The sequence below is a fragment of the Myotis myotis genome, unplaced genomic scaffold, assembly GCF_014108235.1.
Source record: "Myotis myotis isolate mMyoMyo1 unplaced genomic scaffold, mMyoMyo1.p scaffold_m19_p_4, whole genome shotgun sequence".
NCBI classification, from domain to species: Eukaryota; Metazoa; Chordata; class Mammalia; order Chiroptera; family Vespertilionidae; genus Myotis; species Myotis myotis.
Genome location: NW_023416346.1, coordinates 6755509 through 6771991, shown reverse-complemented (window position 1 = coordinate 6771991; position 16483 = coordinate 6755509). Strand labels below are relative to the sequence as shown.

General features: G+C 50.2%; 1 protein-coding gene across 2 annotated transcripts; it reads right to left on the bottom strand.

Moving 5' to 3' along the window:
* Nucleotides 1–12: 12 nt before the first annotated feature.
* On the bottom strand, nt 13–15336 carry CCDC22 (coiled-coil domain containing 22). 2 transcript variants are annotated; one of them, XM_036306144.1, is made up of 17 exons: nt 15013–15336; nt 13515–13773; nt 7804–7936; nt 6754–6860; nt 6541–6607; nt 6287–6465; nt 3737–3931; nt 3111–3173; nt 2906–3025; nt 2228–2347; nt 2012–2128; nt 1806–1907; nt 1616–1723; nt 1257–1352; nt 951–1010; nt 796–870; nt 13–379 (listed from the first exon to the last, which is right to left on the bottom strand). In XM_036306144.1, exons 2-17 carry the CDS (start codon nt 13560–13562, stop codon nt 266–268), a joined length of 1704 nt encoding a protein of 567 aa, XP_036162037.1. In that variant the 5' UTR covers nt 13563–13773; nt 15013–15336; the 3' UTR covers nt 13–265. The 2 variants fall into 2 exon arrangements, with proteins under 2 accessions (XP_036162037.1, XP_036162036.1); XM_036306143.1 differs by having other exon boundaries at nt 13515–13692; nt 15013–15335.
* Between the last annotated feature and the right edge of the window lie 1147 nt (nt 15337–16483).

The window sequence follows — 16483 nt, the reverse complement described above, 5'->3', positions numbered from 1 at the left end:
GCTTACACTGCAGACAGAGCCCCTCATTTATTTGGGATCGAAGGCCCCAACCCCCAGTACTGTCCCCAATAAAGTGCAGCCAAGCTCCCAGTGTCTGGATGTTCACCCCAAATAAGGGTTGGGGTCAGGTGGGCAGGTGTCACCACAGCAGGAGGGACTGGACAGCAAACACAGGGAACAGCTAGGGCAAGCGCCTGGCCATCACTTCCAACCCCGCAAATCCCTGCTGAAGCCTGGGGTGAGGGAGATCTCTGCCTGCTGCCCCTCAGGTCTCACGGACCCGCCCCAGGAGGCCAGCATTCTCCTGGCGAAGGGCCCGATAGTCCTCTTGGATCTTCTCCAGGTTGCTGAGGGTCTTCTTGCCCATCTCCGTCTCGATCTAGGCAACATGAGTGATGTCCCTTCAGCAAGCAGGCCCTCTTTCCCAGCTCCTGCTTGCCACCCCTCCATCATAGCCACTCGGGGCCCTTCCTGGGCTCCTCCCACCCCTAACAAAGTCTTCTCTGTCCCACTGCCAGGCCTTTTTGTGTGTCATCCCTACGTGGTAGGATTACCCACCACATACATACTCAAGCTGAAACCTCTGCCAACGCCCCTGGGAGGCAGCCATAGGAGCCTTTGAGGTGGAAGCTGGAGCTCAGAACAGGCCACCGACCTTTTCCAGGTCAAGTGCATGGCTAAGGGGCAGGGCAGAGACTCCAGCCATAAGCTGTGTCTGCTTCCATAGCCTGTCATGGGACAAACTGAGCTGTCCCCTGGCCTGCCTTGGTTTCCCCTCCCACCCCCAGGCCTCACCTGCTCCTCAAGGTCTCGAACCTCACGCATGATGGTGCCTGTGTCCTCAATGGTCTGGATGAGCTGGCTGCAGTTCTGGGAACAGCAGGAAGATAAGGCTTGCGCCCCCAACCTGGCCCCTCCCCAGCCAGCCCAAGGCATGCTTCTCCACTCACCTCATGCAGGGCAGCTAGATACTTGTAGGCCTTCCGAACAGCATCATCCTTCTTGGCATCCTGAGCAGACAGAAAGGACCTCAAAGGTATCAGTGGGCTGCCCCCCTACACACCACCTGCAGGACCCCACAAGGCCACCCTCTCCCACCCCCATGACTACATCCTCCATGGAGCAAAGCCAGGCCTGAGCATCAGTGTACCTGCAAGGCTCACATAGGGCCTAGGCCCAAGGCAGCCCATGAGCACATGGGCAGGCAGCAGCTCAGCCCCACGCCCCCCCTCCACCCGACCCCGCCTGCCCCACACCTTGAACACAAGCTCATCAGTCACCGCAAACGTCCGGTCCAGCTTCCCAGACAGGGAGTTGATTTCCTTCTGAAGCTCCTTTGTATCAGACAAGATCTGGCAGAGACCAGGGCCGTGAGCCTATGTCTGGGGTAGGCAGCTGACCAGCTAAAGGCTTTCCTGCACATGAGCTCACATCCAGACAGGGCCTGTGTCACTGTGTCAGTGGGAACTGGAGTGTACTGGGTGGGACTGCTTTGGGTCATGGTGTGGCTCTGCCTATCAGAGGGTGTGGAATCCCTGTGCAGCCACACAACACACATTTGCCCTTTGGGCATGTCTGCCCATAGGACCCACCCTCCATGGCCATGGCAGCGCACCTTAGTGATCTCTTCCTTTTGCTTCCGGATATTGCCCACAATCTCCAGGATGCGCTGGGTATAGGCCAGCCGGGACACGTCTCTGGGCAGGGTCTCCAGCTCGGACACCTAGGCAGAGACACGGCAGGCACTCCCCAGGACCCACCCCCACCCACTCTGAGCCCCCTCAGGGCTTCGGAACAGGCCTTACCAGCTGCTTATAGACCTCTTCCTTCCTGCGAGCCTCCTCAGCAGCTGCCCGAACACTCTGGTGCAGCTCCTGGATCTCTGCCAGCCGTCGAGAAGATTCCAGCTGTCAAGACCCCACAGGTAGAGGGCAGTAAGCAGAGCATGGGGATGGCCTCCTAGGAAAATACCAAACCTATCCCACCTACAGCCCAGGACCCCACCACCTACCTCTCTGCAATCCTGGAGCTTTCGGAGGTGGCGGTACTCAGCAAGGAGCGGGACCCGGTGCTTTTCCCACTGGCCCGCCAAATGGATGACCCGCTGGGCACTACTCTCTACCACGAGCTGGGAATGGTGGTAGGAGGGTAGATGTCACACAGTCTGGGCACTTCCACCTCTGACCCTCCTGGCCCAGCCCCAGCCCAACCCCAGCCCCAGCCCCACCTGCAGCTTGGCAAGGTTGGCAGCCCCATCTGGCAGCAGCTCCACCGCCCGGCTCTTCAGGCGCAGGGCCTGCTCCCTCTCGGCCATGCTGAGCTCAGTCTGCCGACACTCGGTCTCCACCTGGTAGCCCAGGACTCCCAGTCCCAGTCAGTGGGGGAGTTCGAACACACACCACAGGCTCCCAGCCCACACTGAGCCTGGGAAGCCCTGGCCCAGTCCGAGCCCCCATAGATAATGCCACACCCCTCCAGCCCCTATGGACCCCTTGGCCCCTCCTGAGAGCGACAGAGACCTATACGCAGAAATGGGCACCCACAGGCCCCTGTGACTCCTCCACCTCCACGCTGACCCGCAGAAGCCCTGACAAGCCCCAAAACCTCCTGCCCGTATAGACCCATCATGCCCCACAGATGCCCACACATCTCCTGATTCTCAGACACTTGGCAAGGCCTGACGAATGCTCACAGGCACTCTCACCCCTACAGGTCCACCAAGCCCTGAATCATACATCCCCCTCGATTCTCCTGAACCCTCAAGAGACCACACATCCCCTATAAATCCTTCTGATACCTACAGACCTCTACAGAGTACCTCTCATCCCCCTCAAGCCCCTCTCCCCCACCCTAGCTCTCTAGCCCAGACTTGTGACTGGACCCCAGACAGCAGCCCCACCCGCACCTGCACAAGGCCGATTCCCAGCGTCTTCATGCTGGCTCCAATCTCTTCAATATTACGATTCACTCCCTCTAGCTGCTCCTGAAGGGCTTCCAGCTCCTGCTCTTGAGCTGCCCACGTGTCCTGGGAGGAACAAGCCAGTCAGGGTCAGGGTGTCGGGCCCAGTAGACAGGCAAGGGGCCAGGACACACCTCACTGCTCTGCTCACCTGTTCAGGCCACCGGGAGGTGGACAGCACCTCTGACACCTGGGCTGCCTGGGCCTCAGGCTCCTGGGGGAGTGAGAAGGGAGCATCTCGCTGTCAAGGAAGGCCTTGCCCCTCACAGCCCAGCCTCAACAACCCCCATGAGCACCTTCCCAGCCCATTAAATAGCTGATGACCAATAGTCATACCCATGCCCACTCAACAGCTGATGACTATCAGACTGTGACCATGTGAGGATCAAGGCATTCTCTGCGAACTCAGACTAGAGTGTTTGCTCACAAAGAAACCTCCGTGATCCTGACAGCTCCTGCTCACCTGCCCTATCTCTGAAGCCCCAACTGCCCATGAGAAGGATGAGTGCCCCTCTGGGTGACCATCCAAGGAGTGCCCAGAGGAAACTTCCTGGGGAAGCCTGGAGTTTGCACAACGAACTTCCATCCTTATATAGTTCCCACCCCTCCACCCTTTCTCCACTGGACTCCTCAGTACTAGCCCCTAGTTTGGATAGGCCACACCTGGTGGGAACACAGGCACCTGTGTGGATAAGGTATGGTGTTTGTACATAAAACAACCATCCAAGCCAGTCTTGGCCCCATCCGCAGGCCCACTGTTCACTCAGGCCCACCCACCAGATGGAAGGTGAACTTCTCTGAATGTGTGAAGCGGGAGCCCTTGGGAGCACCAGTCTTGGTCCCAGCACCCCAGGCCTGCAGCAGCTCTCCCAAGTCTCGGGCTTGTGGGGATGGCCCCAGCTGGCCCCAGGTCTGACGCAGATGTTCAGCCAGGTGCTTCTGCAGCCGTTGCCGCTGAGCCCGAGTATCCTCCTGAAAACAGAACGTGGGGCAAACGGGACAGTGTAGAGGCCTTCTGTTCACCCAAGGCCCTGCCTCTTCCAGGAGCCACCTGACAAGGTGCAACTGACAAATCACTCCCTCCAGCCACTCCCACTGAGGAGGCTTCCAGCCTGCTTTCCTGGCCCACGGGTCTGGGAGGTCTCCTCTTCCTCACAGCCACACTTCTCTCCACCTACTCACTCTTCTCACTGGAGGAGAATGTGCGGAGGTGGTGAAGAACACCTGCAGGCCCCAAATCAGAGAGTGACATGGACAGGATATGTGGGGACAGAGCAGAGACAGAGTCAGAGGTGCTGGTCAGAGAAGGGGGTGGAAGCAGAGAAAGATAAGAACAGGGATAGTTTTGCCCTAGCCAGTTTTGCTCAGTGGATAGAGTGTCAGCCTGTAGAAACAGAGGGTGAGTCAAATGAAACAGTATAGAGTCTCAGGTTCGATTCTGGTCAAGGGCATGTACCTTGGTTGCAGGTTCCCCGGCCCTGGTCAGGGTACATGCAGGAGGCAACCGATCAATGTGTCTCTCTCACATCAATGTTTCTCTTTATCTCTCCCTCTCCCTCCCACTCTCTCTAAAAATCAATGGAAAAATATCCTCAACTGAGGATTAACAGCAACAACAAAAGAATAAGGGTAGTTTTGCCCAGCCAGCATGGCTCCGTGGTTGAGCATCAATCTATGAACCAGGAGGTCATGGTTCAATTCCTGGTCAGGGCACATGCCCAGGTTGTGGGCTAGATCCCAAGTAGGGGGAGTGCAGGACACAGCCGATCAATGATTCCCTCTCATCATTGATGTTTCTCTCTCTCTTGCTCTCCCTTCCTCTCTGAAATCAAGAAAAATATTTTTTTTAAAGAACAGGGACAGTTTTGAGACAACTGAAGCAATGTGATTGTGAATGGTATTAAGAGATCATTGTGCCCTAGCCAGTTTGGCTCAGTGGATAGAGCATCTGCCTGTGGACTGAAGGGTCCTGGGTTCAATTCTAGTCAAGGGCACATGCCTGGGTTGTGGGCTCAATTCCCAGTAAGGGGTGTGAAGGAGGCAGCTGATCAATGATTCTCTCTCATTGATGTTTCTTATCTCTCTCTCCATCTCTCTTCCTTTCTGAAATCAATAAAAATATATATTTTAAAAAAGAGAGAGATCATTGTTAATTTTTGTTAGGTGTGAAATGGCCCAGGGGTTACATTAAAAAGTGAACACCCTTATGAGTTAAGTATTTAGAGTTAAAATGACATGTCTGGGATTTGCTAGAAATTAATACAGAAGAAAAGTTGGGGAAACTAGATGAAGAAAGATTGGCAAAATGCTTGTAATTGAAGGTGAGTGACAGGTACATAGGATTCATTAGAACATTCTCTCTACTTCTGTGTTTGAAATTTTCTGTAAGTTTCAAAAAGACAGATAAAGATGGAACACATGGCAATGGGGGGGAGACAGAAAGAGAATGTTGCATCTGGGGTGGGGCAGGAACCGGATGGAGGGGGCAATGGCAGGGGGAAGGAGGGAACATCTGTAATACTCTCAACAATAAAGATCTTAAAAAAGAAAGAGACCATTACAGCCCAGGCAGTGTGGCTCAGTGGTTGAGCATCAATCCATGCACTGATAGGTAGCCTGTTAGATTCCTAGTCAGGGCACATGCCCAGGTAGTGAGCTCTATCCCCAGTGGGGGGGGGGCTGTACAGAAGGCAGCCAAGTCATGTTTCTCTCTCATCGATATAGCTCTCTCTCCCTTCCTCTCTCTCAAGAAAAAGAAGAAGAGGCTGTTGCAGAGGTGGGCAGAGGGGAGAGGGGACAGATCCAGGTGGACAGAGTGGGAGAGACAGCACAGAAATGAGGAGACAGAGGGGTGAGAGAGAGGGACAGCGAACCTACAGAATGAGAGAGTGACCAGAAGAGATCATGCAGAGAGGCCTCGAGACAGAAGAATGAGCATCGCTGACAATGGCAGAGGCAGAGAAAGAGTGAGAGCCTCTGGGGTGGGAAGAAGGTAGTAGAAACAGGGAGGACAGAGCAGATCCTGACTGCTCTGGTTGCTAGAAGCTCATGCTCGTTTTCCAGTGAAACGCAGAGCACTATCACCATCCGTGTCTTAAAACAGCAAATTGAGACTCTGAGGAAGGATACTGACTTCTCCCCAATCCACAGCCTTTCTGACTTCAATGTTCTTGCAGGTGGGGAGCCAGGCAGATGCACACAGAGGGGAGACGATGAACGAGAGGGGCAAAGTGGGGAGAGAAGAGGGGCAGAAAACCAATGGGAGATAAAATTGGAGCAACAATGAGCAGGACCTTCTGCAGCAGGAAGCTGAGCATTGGGCGGTACCTGGGTGGGGTGGCGGGATGCCCGGTGGACCCAGTCCTTGTCCCCGGGGTGGTCCTGGCCTGTGTGCTGGCAGAGCTGGATGGCATGGCATTCGAGGAGCGAGGCTACCCTCCCCGCAGGCTGAGGCACCTGGGTAGGGGCCGGTAGTAACAGGGAACTTGCCTGGAACTCCCGGGCCTCTGGAGGCAGGAACAGAGTCAGCCAGGCCCACCTCTACCCTTCTCCCCAGCACCTCTCCACAGTCTCATGCTCACCTCCTTTGGAGCTCAATTCAGGCATGGCCAGCCTACTGGCATGGAAAGGATTCTGGGGGGCCGAGCCCTGGTGGGAGAGCAGAATCAGAGCCTCTAAGATGAACCGTGATGGAGGGCACTGGTGAGAGGGGGCCCACAATGCGAGTACCCAGAAGGGGACAAGGAAAGCCAGGCAGAGACAAGCAAAGATCAACCTGAGTTGGGGGGTCCCACCTGGAGGTGCTGCAGCTTAGGAGTGCGAAGGAGGGGTGGAACCCAGGGCAGAGCCAGCTGGTCCCGAATTTGGCTCCCAATGGCCCGGAGGAGGATAGCTGAGTCACCTATGGGAGTAGGGAGGGAGTGTCAATCAGGTGACAATGCCACAACTGCAAAAATACAGACCATGGGAAAATAGCCATCACTCCCTGACACCACCCCCCAAGATTTGCATACCTATCTAGCTCTCAAACTCACACTCAGTCATTCAAAAAATACTTACTGAGTACCTACTATGTACCAGCCACTACTTGAGACTCTCAGGCTCTCAGTGAACATGAGGAGATCATAAGGTCATAAGGAGGGTACAGAAAACTGTCAGATGGTGATCAGGAAAGGAAGATAATACTATTGAGAGGACAATGTCATTTTAAATGAGGCAGTCTGCGACTGGCCTCCCTGATGTGACATGATCAGAAATCAAGAGGCTATCTGGCCCAGTCAGTGTGGCTCAGTGGTTGAACATCAACATAGGAACCAGGATGTCACGGTTCATTTCCTGGTCAGGGCACATGCCTGGGTTGCAGGCTTGATCCCCAATAGAGGGCGCGCAGGAGGCAGCCGGTGGATGATTCTCTCTCATCATTGATGTTTCTATCTCTCTCACCCTCTCCCTTCCTCTCTGAAATCAATAAAAAGATATATATTTGTAAAAGGCTATCTGGGGGGACAATAATCCAACTGATTCAAAGGCCCTGAAGTTGCAGTGCACCTGGCATACGTGAGGGGCATCAAGGAGGCCAAGGGGGTTAGAATGAGGGGAAGCAAAGCAGGAGGTGAGGCAGGGAAGCCCCTCCCAGCACCAACTCACCTGCTTCAGCCCAAGTCCTAGCCCCTTCCGCCTTCCCTGTATCCCTTCTCCCAGCCCTAATCCTAGCTCTCCCAAAGACACATATCCCCACCCTCTCTTTGGCAATCTCTTTACCATTTCCACCGCTCTCAGCCCCTATAACACCCAAGAATGCCACCCTCTCCCCTCACCCGCATTATGCCCCAGGTACCCCATACCTGCAGGCTGGTCTGCATCCTCAGAGGCATCCGTAGGTAGACGCTCAGCCAAGAAGAGAAGCAGGTCACGGAGGTCAGGTTCACTGGGGTAAAGGAAGTTCTGATAGCCAAGCTCCAAAGGATAGCCCAAGTCCTAGGGGTTGAGGAGAGGGTCCCTATCAGCCAGGCAGGCAGGCTCCTCCTGCTCTGGGAGCACTGGGCCTTGACCCTAAATGCTCCCACTGTCTCACCAACCATCACCCTCCGAACTTCTCTTTGGCTCCCCAAGGTCTCTAGGCTTCTGTGGGAAGAGCCATAGAGTGTTCTTGTCAATGTCCCAGAGAGCAAGAAATAAAATTAAAGCTCTAGTGTTTCTAACTATGGCTTAAAATCCAGAGACCATAAAATGAAGATGGGTATTTCTGAATACATGAAAAGAAGCAAAAATTTTAAAGGAAAAATATAATAATCCAAGTCAAAAGAGTAATGACATGCTGGAAAAAATAATTTGGAACTCATATCACAGGAAATAAAGAGCACCTAAAACTAAAGCAAAAAGACCAGCAATGCAATAGAAAAATGCGCAACAGGAAAGAAAAAACAGTTTACCAGAAAAGAAATGAAAATATCCCTTAGGAAGCTGGTGAAATGAGGGAGGATGGATCTTGGCACCATTGTACATGGTATGCATGATGCTTCAGTCTCAAGGATGAGCCAGCGCTGGGTTTTGTGCCTAGGAAAGCCATAGCTTTCAAGAGCTCTGAAAGTTGCATCCATGTGAGGAGCACAGCATTTATGGGACACAGAATTGACTTTGGTGTTCAGGACCTCTGGCACCCTGGGGTCAACTGAGTCTCCTGTGGACCAAGGAAAGAGGCCTAGAACAGATGTTTCCTCATGGCCTCAGAGGGAACCAACCCTGCTGAAACCTTGATTTTGGACTTTTAGCTTCTACAACTGTGAGACAACACATTTGTTTTTTAAGCCAAAAAAAATCCCTTAAACATATGCAAATATGTCCAACCTTGCTTATAAGAGAGACATGAATGGAAGGCACACTGAGAGACTTCACACAAGCATCACCGATCGGGACAAACTGACGCTCCATTCTCCTGCAGTGCACACTGAGAGAGATACACTATCGCCAGGCCTGCGTTCCTACCCCAAACCTAAATCTACTCATTAGAAAACAGAGCAACTCAGACTGGGGGGCATCCCAAACAACCAGCCTGGACACTTCAAATACATTTGTCATAAAAAAATATTTTTTAAGGATCCAAAAGCAAAAGAAGGCGGTTCAACACTTAAGATTAGACATGTAACAATGAATCAAAATGTAACTCTTGATTAGACTCTTTGAAGTTTAAAAAACCATAAAGGATACTTTTGTAACAACTGGGGAAATCTAATCTAGACCTTAGATACTATTACATTTCATGGCTGTGATCATAGTATTGTGGTTATGCTGGAGAATGTCTTTTTGCTTAGGAGAAACACATTCCGTTTTAGGTATAAAATGTCATGATGTAAGCCACTTTCAAAGGGTTCAGCAAAGAAGTGTGCATGTAGGTGTGTAAAAGAATGGAGCAAAATGTTCCAATGTAGGAACTAGGAGAAGGGTATACAGGTATTCACTGTTCCATTTTCATTTTTCTTTAAATTTGAAAAAAAATTTAAGGTACAAAACTACACTGAGATACCATTTCTTACCTATTGAAAGGGGGGGATCTAAAAATCTGACAATACACTCAGTGGGAGAGGCTGTGGGGAAACAGGCTGGTGGAAATGCAAAATTAAAGTCCCAGTGAGGGCAACTGGCAAAATCTAACCAAACTACACATGCATTTACCATTCCACCTAGCAATCCTACCCCAAGAAGTAGATATGCCTCCAACAATTCAAGAATATATATGCACAAGATTACAGTATTCTTTGCAGAATATTGGAAACTCCCTAAATGTCCAAGCATAGGAGAGTGGTTGAATCAACTATGGTTCATAGATACAATGGACTACTTTTCAGCTGTAGAAAATATTAAGATCTCTACTATTTGATATGAAATGATTTCCAGGATATACTGTTAGATTTTTTTTTTTAGAAAAAAAAGCTAAAATACTAAATATATGTTTTCTTTCGTGTAAGAAAGGGGGAAATAGAATATATATTTATATTTGCTTATATCTGCATTTTTAAAAAACTGGAAAGATACACAAGAAACTAAGCAAACAGGTAGGGGTAACGGGGTGAATGCTTGGGATGTAAGATGCCACAGGGTATCACACTACTTCTGTCACACCTTGATGATCTCTTCTACAGTTTCAGTAGTTAACCACCTTTTACCTATTTCACAGTTTTTTATATTATGATATTCCTGTTCAAATTGCTAGGGTTTCTGTTCCGGACTGGGTCTTTAATAACAAAATAACCTACTCAAAACAATAAATAATTTTTTAAAAAGACACTACATGCTTTGGTGTAAAAAAGATTGGGGTTGAAACCCAGCCTGTGCTACTTACTGGCTGTAAGGCCTTGAACTGGTTATTAACACCTAGAAGCTCAGATTCCTAGCTGTAAAATAGAGCTGATAGTTCTTTCCCTGTGTGGCTGCTTTAAGAGATAAAAGGCCCACCAGGGTTCTGGGAAGGGACTGAAAGAAAGCCTTTTTCTTCCAGAGTTGCTGTTGGTCTAGAGCAGTGATGGCGAACCTATGACACGCGTGTCAGAGGTGACACGCGAACTCATTTTTTTGGTTGATTTTTCTTTGTTAAATGGCATTTAAATATATAAAATAAATATCAAAAATATACATCTTTGTTTTACTATGGTTGCAAATATCAAAAAATTTCTATATGTGACATGGCACCAGAGTTAAGTTAGGGTTTTTCAAAATGCTGACACGCCGAGCTCAAAAGGTTCGCCATCATTGGTCTAGAGCTACCTGGACTCTGAAATCAGACTTTCCTGAATTCATGTCTAAGTTCTGCCTCTTACCAACTGTGTGGCCTCAGGCAAATCACTTAACCTCTCTGTGCTTCACTTTCCTCTTCTGAAAAAAAAAAGGGATACCAACAGTACCCACCTCAGAAAGTTGTCATGAGAATTAAATGAGTTAACACCATGTTACCACAGTTCCTGGCACAGAGCACACACTCAGAAAAAAATCATTATCATATGCACATGTACAGTGTACTGGGTCACAACGTGAGATATATTTATTTTAGAGGGTCATGGTCAAAAACGTGTGAAAACCACTGGCTTTTAAGCTACTAGACTTTGGGTTTTTTCCGACACCTGCAATCAAAGAGTTGTGACTAATAGAGAAACTCATTCCAGGAGTGGGGTGTGTGAAGTGACAGACACCAAAATATGGAGGTGGCTGAGTCGTTGAAAGTGGTGGCAGGAGTAGGGCATGCGAAGAGGCAGACACCAGAAGGCGGCAGTGCTGAGCCAAGGTGGGCTCCCGGGGCAGCACAGCTGGATTAAGAGACACCTCTGTCTGCTGCGGAAGCACTGAGGTTCAGGGGCCAGACAGTCACATGAAACTCTTGATCACTGAAAAAGCCATACGCTCAGCCCCGCTCTAAATATAGTGTAAGCAAAAGTAGGTCAACATCAAATCCAGCGGGAGGCAGCACTGAGAGAAGAGAGGAACAGAGTCCTGGGGAAGCCTGACCACCGCCGCCCCCCCCCCCCCGCTACACACACACACACACACACACACACACACACACACACGCACACACACCTGCTTCAATATCTCCCACTATGCACTCTCCTTGCCAGGGGACATAACTTCCCCCATACAAAGTGCCATCCTTGAGAATACAGCCCCAGGCCAGGGGACAGAGTGCCTGCCTTGTACTGCCATCAAGACCCCAGCCAGAACCTGAGAACCCCTGAGAGCTAGGTGAACCTGGGAGATAAGGGATGGGCAGAGCTCTGAGGCCTGTTGCTAAGAGACAGACACTGCACAAGCAAGGTCCAAATTCAAGAAAACTGACCACCCTGTCTCCCAGGTCTAAATGGAAGTGTTCACTGTAGTTACTCTATTGACCCTCTACCACCATACACTGGGCATGCTAGATGTATCTACATTCATTATGTAGCCACAGGTTGCTGGAATGCAAGCAGCCAAGCCAGGCCTACCCACCACTTATACAAAGGTTATTATAATCTGGCTCTTCATAAATCAACTCACTTTTAATCCTTACAGCAGCTCTATGTGGTAGGTACAATTCTCACACGCACTTTACACATGAGAAAACTTAGGCCCCAAAAAATTAAGAGCCCTAGCCGGGCCCTAACCGGTTTGACTCAGTGGATAGGGCAACGGCCTGCGGACTCAAGGGTCCCAGGTTCGATTCCAGTCAAGGGCATGTACCTTGGTTGCGAGCACATACCCACTAGGGAGTGTGCAGGAGGCAGCCGATTGATGTTTCTCTCTCATCGATGTTTCTAACTCTCTATCCCTCTCCTTTCCTCTCTGTAAAAAAATCAATAAAATATATATTTTTTTAAAAAGAGCCCTAGCCGGTTTGGCTCAGTAGATAGAGTATTGGTCCGTGGACTGAAGGGACCCAGGTTCAATTCCAGTCAAGGGCATGTGCCTCAGTTGCAGGCTCGATCCCCAGCCCTGGTTGGGGCACGTGCGGGAGGCAACCAACCAATGTGTCTCTCACATCGATGTTTCCCTCTCTGTGTCTCTCCCCCTCCCTTCCACTATCTCTAAAAATCAATGGAAGCCCAGCCAGCGTGGCTCCGTGGTTGAGAGTCAAGGTTCGATTCCCATTCAGGGCACATGCCCAGGTTACAGGCTTGATCCCCAGTAGGGGGTGTGCAGGAGGCAGCCCATCAGTGATTCTCTCTCATCATTGATGTTCCTAACTCTCTCTGCCTCTCCCTTCCTCTCTGAAATCAATACAAATATATATATATTTTAATCAATGGGGGAAAATATCCTTGGGTGAGGATTAACAAACAAACAAAGAAATTAAGAGACTGGCCCAAAGTCACAGCTAGTGAACCAGGAGAAATGACATTACTGGGAGCCCTTGGATTATTAACTGGACACAGGTCTGTACTGCAAAGGTGTGAGTGCTTGATCAGAAGGCATATTACCCAGGTAGAGACAGATTTGGAGTTATTCTCATGAGAGGCAGGTTGTGTGCGACTGCCACAGGGCAGAGTGCAGTGTTAGTGCAGAAACACTGTTTTCAGTTAACATATCTTTCTTTGGGTACCATCCCAACTCCATGTGATCCTGACGCAGCCAATCACAATGCCTTATGAATGACCATGTGAGCCACCTGGGCCAATCTGAATACACAGTGGTTAATTCCGGAATGAGCATGTGAATCAAGCAGGGCCTTTTCTGAAACTGGTAAATGGATACTATAGGGGGGAAATTCTTGGTGCTAAGCTGAAAATGCAGGAGGTCAAGGGCAGTCCAGGCCCAAACTAGATCAACTCTTTTAATACTTATAATGACCCAAATTTTATCATCTTGATTTCACATTTAAGGAAACTAAGACCTAGAAGGGTTAGGGTCACACAGTTAGCAAGTGGTACAGTGAGGGTCAGAACTCCTCAGGCAGTTTGACCAGAGAGCCAGCAGCCTTAATGCTAAGCCACAGAGGGAGGTGGCAAAGAGGAAAGGCAAGCATTTCAAGGAGCTTGATGACTTTGCGAAGGAGGAAGGAAGAGACTGTGTGTATTGGGAGGAGGGAACTCACCATGCAGGCCTGAGCCAGGCTCATGGCCAGGCGGAAACGGGCAGACATGGCAGGAGGCAGCAGTGGGCTGAGGCTGGAGCCTACGGCAGGGTTGATCACACGCAGGCATCGGACAACAGCTTCCACAACCAGCTCAGTGGTGAAGGCTCGCAGGGTCTGCACTTCTGGAGGAACAGCCCTGAAGAAAAATGGGTGCAGGCTCGATGTGGGGAGCAGTCAGAAAACGAATCAGGCTGTGCTGTGCTGCCTTCTAGAAGCCCTAGTATTGGAGTGGGGGTGAAGAGGATGGCCATGGTTCAGACAGGTCCTGGGTGTTGATAAAGGTGATTTCCATTTGTAAAACTAAGAACTGAGGATGGCCCTAGCCGGTTTGGCTCAGTGGATAGAGCGTCAGCCCTTGAACTGAAGGGTCCCAGGTTCGATTCCAGTCAAAGACATGCACCTTAGTTGCAGGCTCCATCCCCAGGTCAGGGCACATGCAGGAGGCAACCAATCAATGTGTCTCTCTCACATCAATATTTCTCTCTCCTCCTCCTCCCTCTAAAAATCAATGGAAAAACATCCTTGGGTGAGGACTAACAACAACAAAAAACTGAGGATGTCCTCAGCTCCTAAGAACTTGCTGCAGGAGAACAGAGGGTGGAAGGTATCTGAGTTGAGAAAATCTGAAATTTCCCTATGCTTTAAAAGCCCCAAATTTCTGGGGTCTGGGAAGGGCAAGGGGCCCATGTAATATGATCTCTGGGTTTCTGGTCCCCAGATATCATGTTCTCTAAATGTCAGAGGCTCCTGGATATTGAGCTGCTTGGGTTTTGAGACTATATGTTGGGAGGCTGGGGTTTCCAGAAGTTCCAAATGTCAGGATCCCTGAATTCAAGATTTCTGGATATTAAGACCACCTAGTGTCAAGCAATCCAAAAATCAGGCTCCTTACATGATAGCATCCTGGGTTTTCACAGACCCCCGAATGTAGGAGTCTTGTGTGTCTGGGTCACCAGGCCTTGAGGCCTCCAGAATTTAGGCTCCTGGAATTTTATAAGCTCCAGGTGCTGGGAAACTGGGTTTTAAGGTTCCCACATATCCATTCCCAGAGTTTTTGGAATCCCTGAGTGCTAGGGTCCTGGGGTTTTAAAGTTCCCTGGTTCTCAGGAGACAGGTGCCTTAGGATCTCCAGGTATCCAGATCCCAGGGTAGTGATCTTAAGATCATAGATTTCAGGGTCCCAGGTCTTGAGGTTCCATTTTAATGTTTTAAGGTGTCTGTGTCCTTGATTTGGGGGTTTAACAAATGTCAGGCTTGGGAGGACCCTGCTGTGTGTGTGTGTGTGTGTGTGTGTGTGTGTGTGTGTGTGTGTGTGTAAGGGGAAAGGGTTTTAGGATCCTGAAGTTGGAGCCCTGGATATCAAGGACCAGGGTTTTAAGGTTCCCGGGTGACTGGGTCCTGAGTTTTGGAGTCCCGGATATATGCATGCCGGGGTGGGCGGGGGCTGTGTCCTTACGTGCCGGCCTGGCGCAGGGAATGGATGAGGATTCGGTCTGCCTCCTCCATGGTGAAGCTGTGTCCGAGTCTGGGGCTGGGTCCAGGGCCGGGTCCGAGAAGTGAACAAGAGAGGCGAGCTGTTGAAACCCAGCCCCGCGCCCGCCCGCGGTCCCAGGAGTGTCACGGGCTGCCCCAGGCGAGCTGGGTAATGTAGTTTCAACAGCGCCTGCAGCTCAAGTGAGCGTCCTGGTGCGGATGTGAGCGCAGGGGTGAGCGAACAATGGCTGCTAGGAGTTGTAGTTCTTCCGCCTACACTCCAGTGGGCTCTCCCAAGTGTGCAAAGGAGCGTATCTCCTGTATGTGCGCGCTCGAGAGCGTCTTGGTGTGCGCGCGCGCGGCGTGTGCGTGTGCGTGTGCGTGCGCGTGCGTGCGCGTGCGTGCGTGCGCGTGCGCGTGCGTATTGGGAGGGCGGGACGGAGAGTGATTTCTTGACTCATTCATTTAGGAAGGCATTCGCCTTCTAAATTGTAAAAGTAGGGGCGTCAGGATGGCCGAGTGGTCTAAGGCGCCAGACTCAAGGGACTACTTACTAAATTGTAAAAGTGTACAAGGGCAGGGGCTCTAGCACAAAGGGTCTAGGGTTGAGTCTCAGCTCTTTAGCTCAGATCTTTAGCTCAACTTGCTAACCGTGCAATCGGGGGTAGGTTACATAACTTCCCTATCTTAGTGTCCTCATCTGTAAAATGGACTACAGTATTCTCTCCACCCCCAGGCCCGGTTTCGCTTTCTGCTGTTTCCCGCGATTAATCGCCATCTGAAAATATTAAGTGGAAATTTCCAGAAATAAATAATTCATAAGTTTTAAATTGCACGCCATTCTGAGTAGGGTGATGAAATCTCGGGCCACCCGGCTCCGTTCCCTCCCTCCCCTCCCCCCGCCCCCAAAGTGAATCATCCCTTTGTCGCTGTATATGCTACCTGCCAATTAGTGGCTAAGTAGCCTTCTCATGATCAGAAACACTGTGGCAGTATTGCAGTGCTTCTGTTCAAGGATCCCTTATTTTACTTAATAATGGCCCCTAAGTGCAAGAGTGGTGATGCTGGCAATCCAGATATGCCAAAGAGAACCATAAAGTGCTTCCTTTAAGAGAAAAGTTATGTATAGATAGCGGGGAGGGGGGGACATAGTATATCTAAGGTTCAGTACTATGGCTCTTTCAGGCAACCACTGCGGTACTTGATAGGTAACGGGGAGACTAATGTACCTGCTTCCTATGATTAAAACAGAATTAATTCATGTAAAGCATGTTGTACTGTGTGCCTGACACATAATAAAATAAGAAAAGAGTATGTACATTGTAGTTTCTAAGTAACCATACATTTAATAAATGCTTTAGTATGTTATACATGTGTATACAATCCAACGACTGATTACACAGTAAACATCTATATAACCACCATTCATTAAAAAGACCACCCTAATGCGGTCC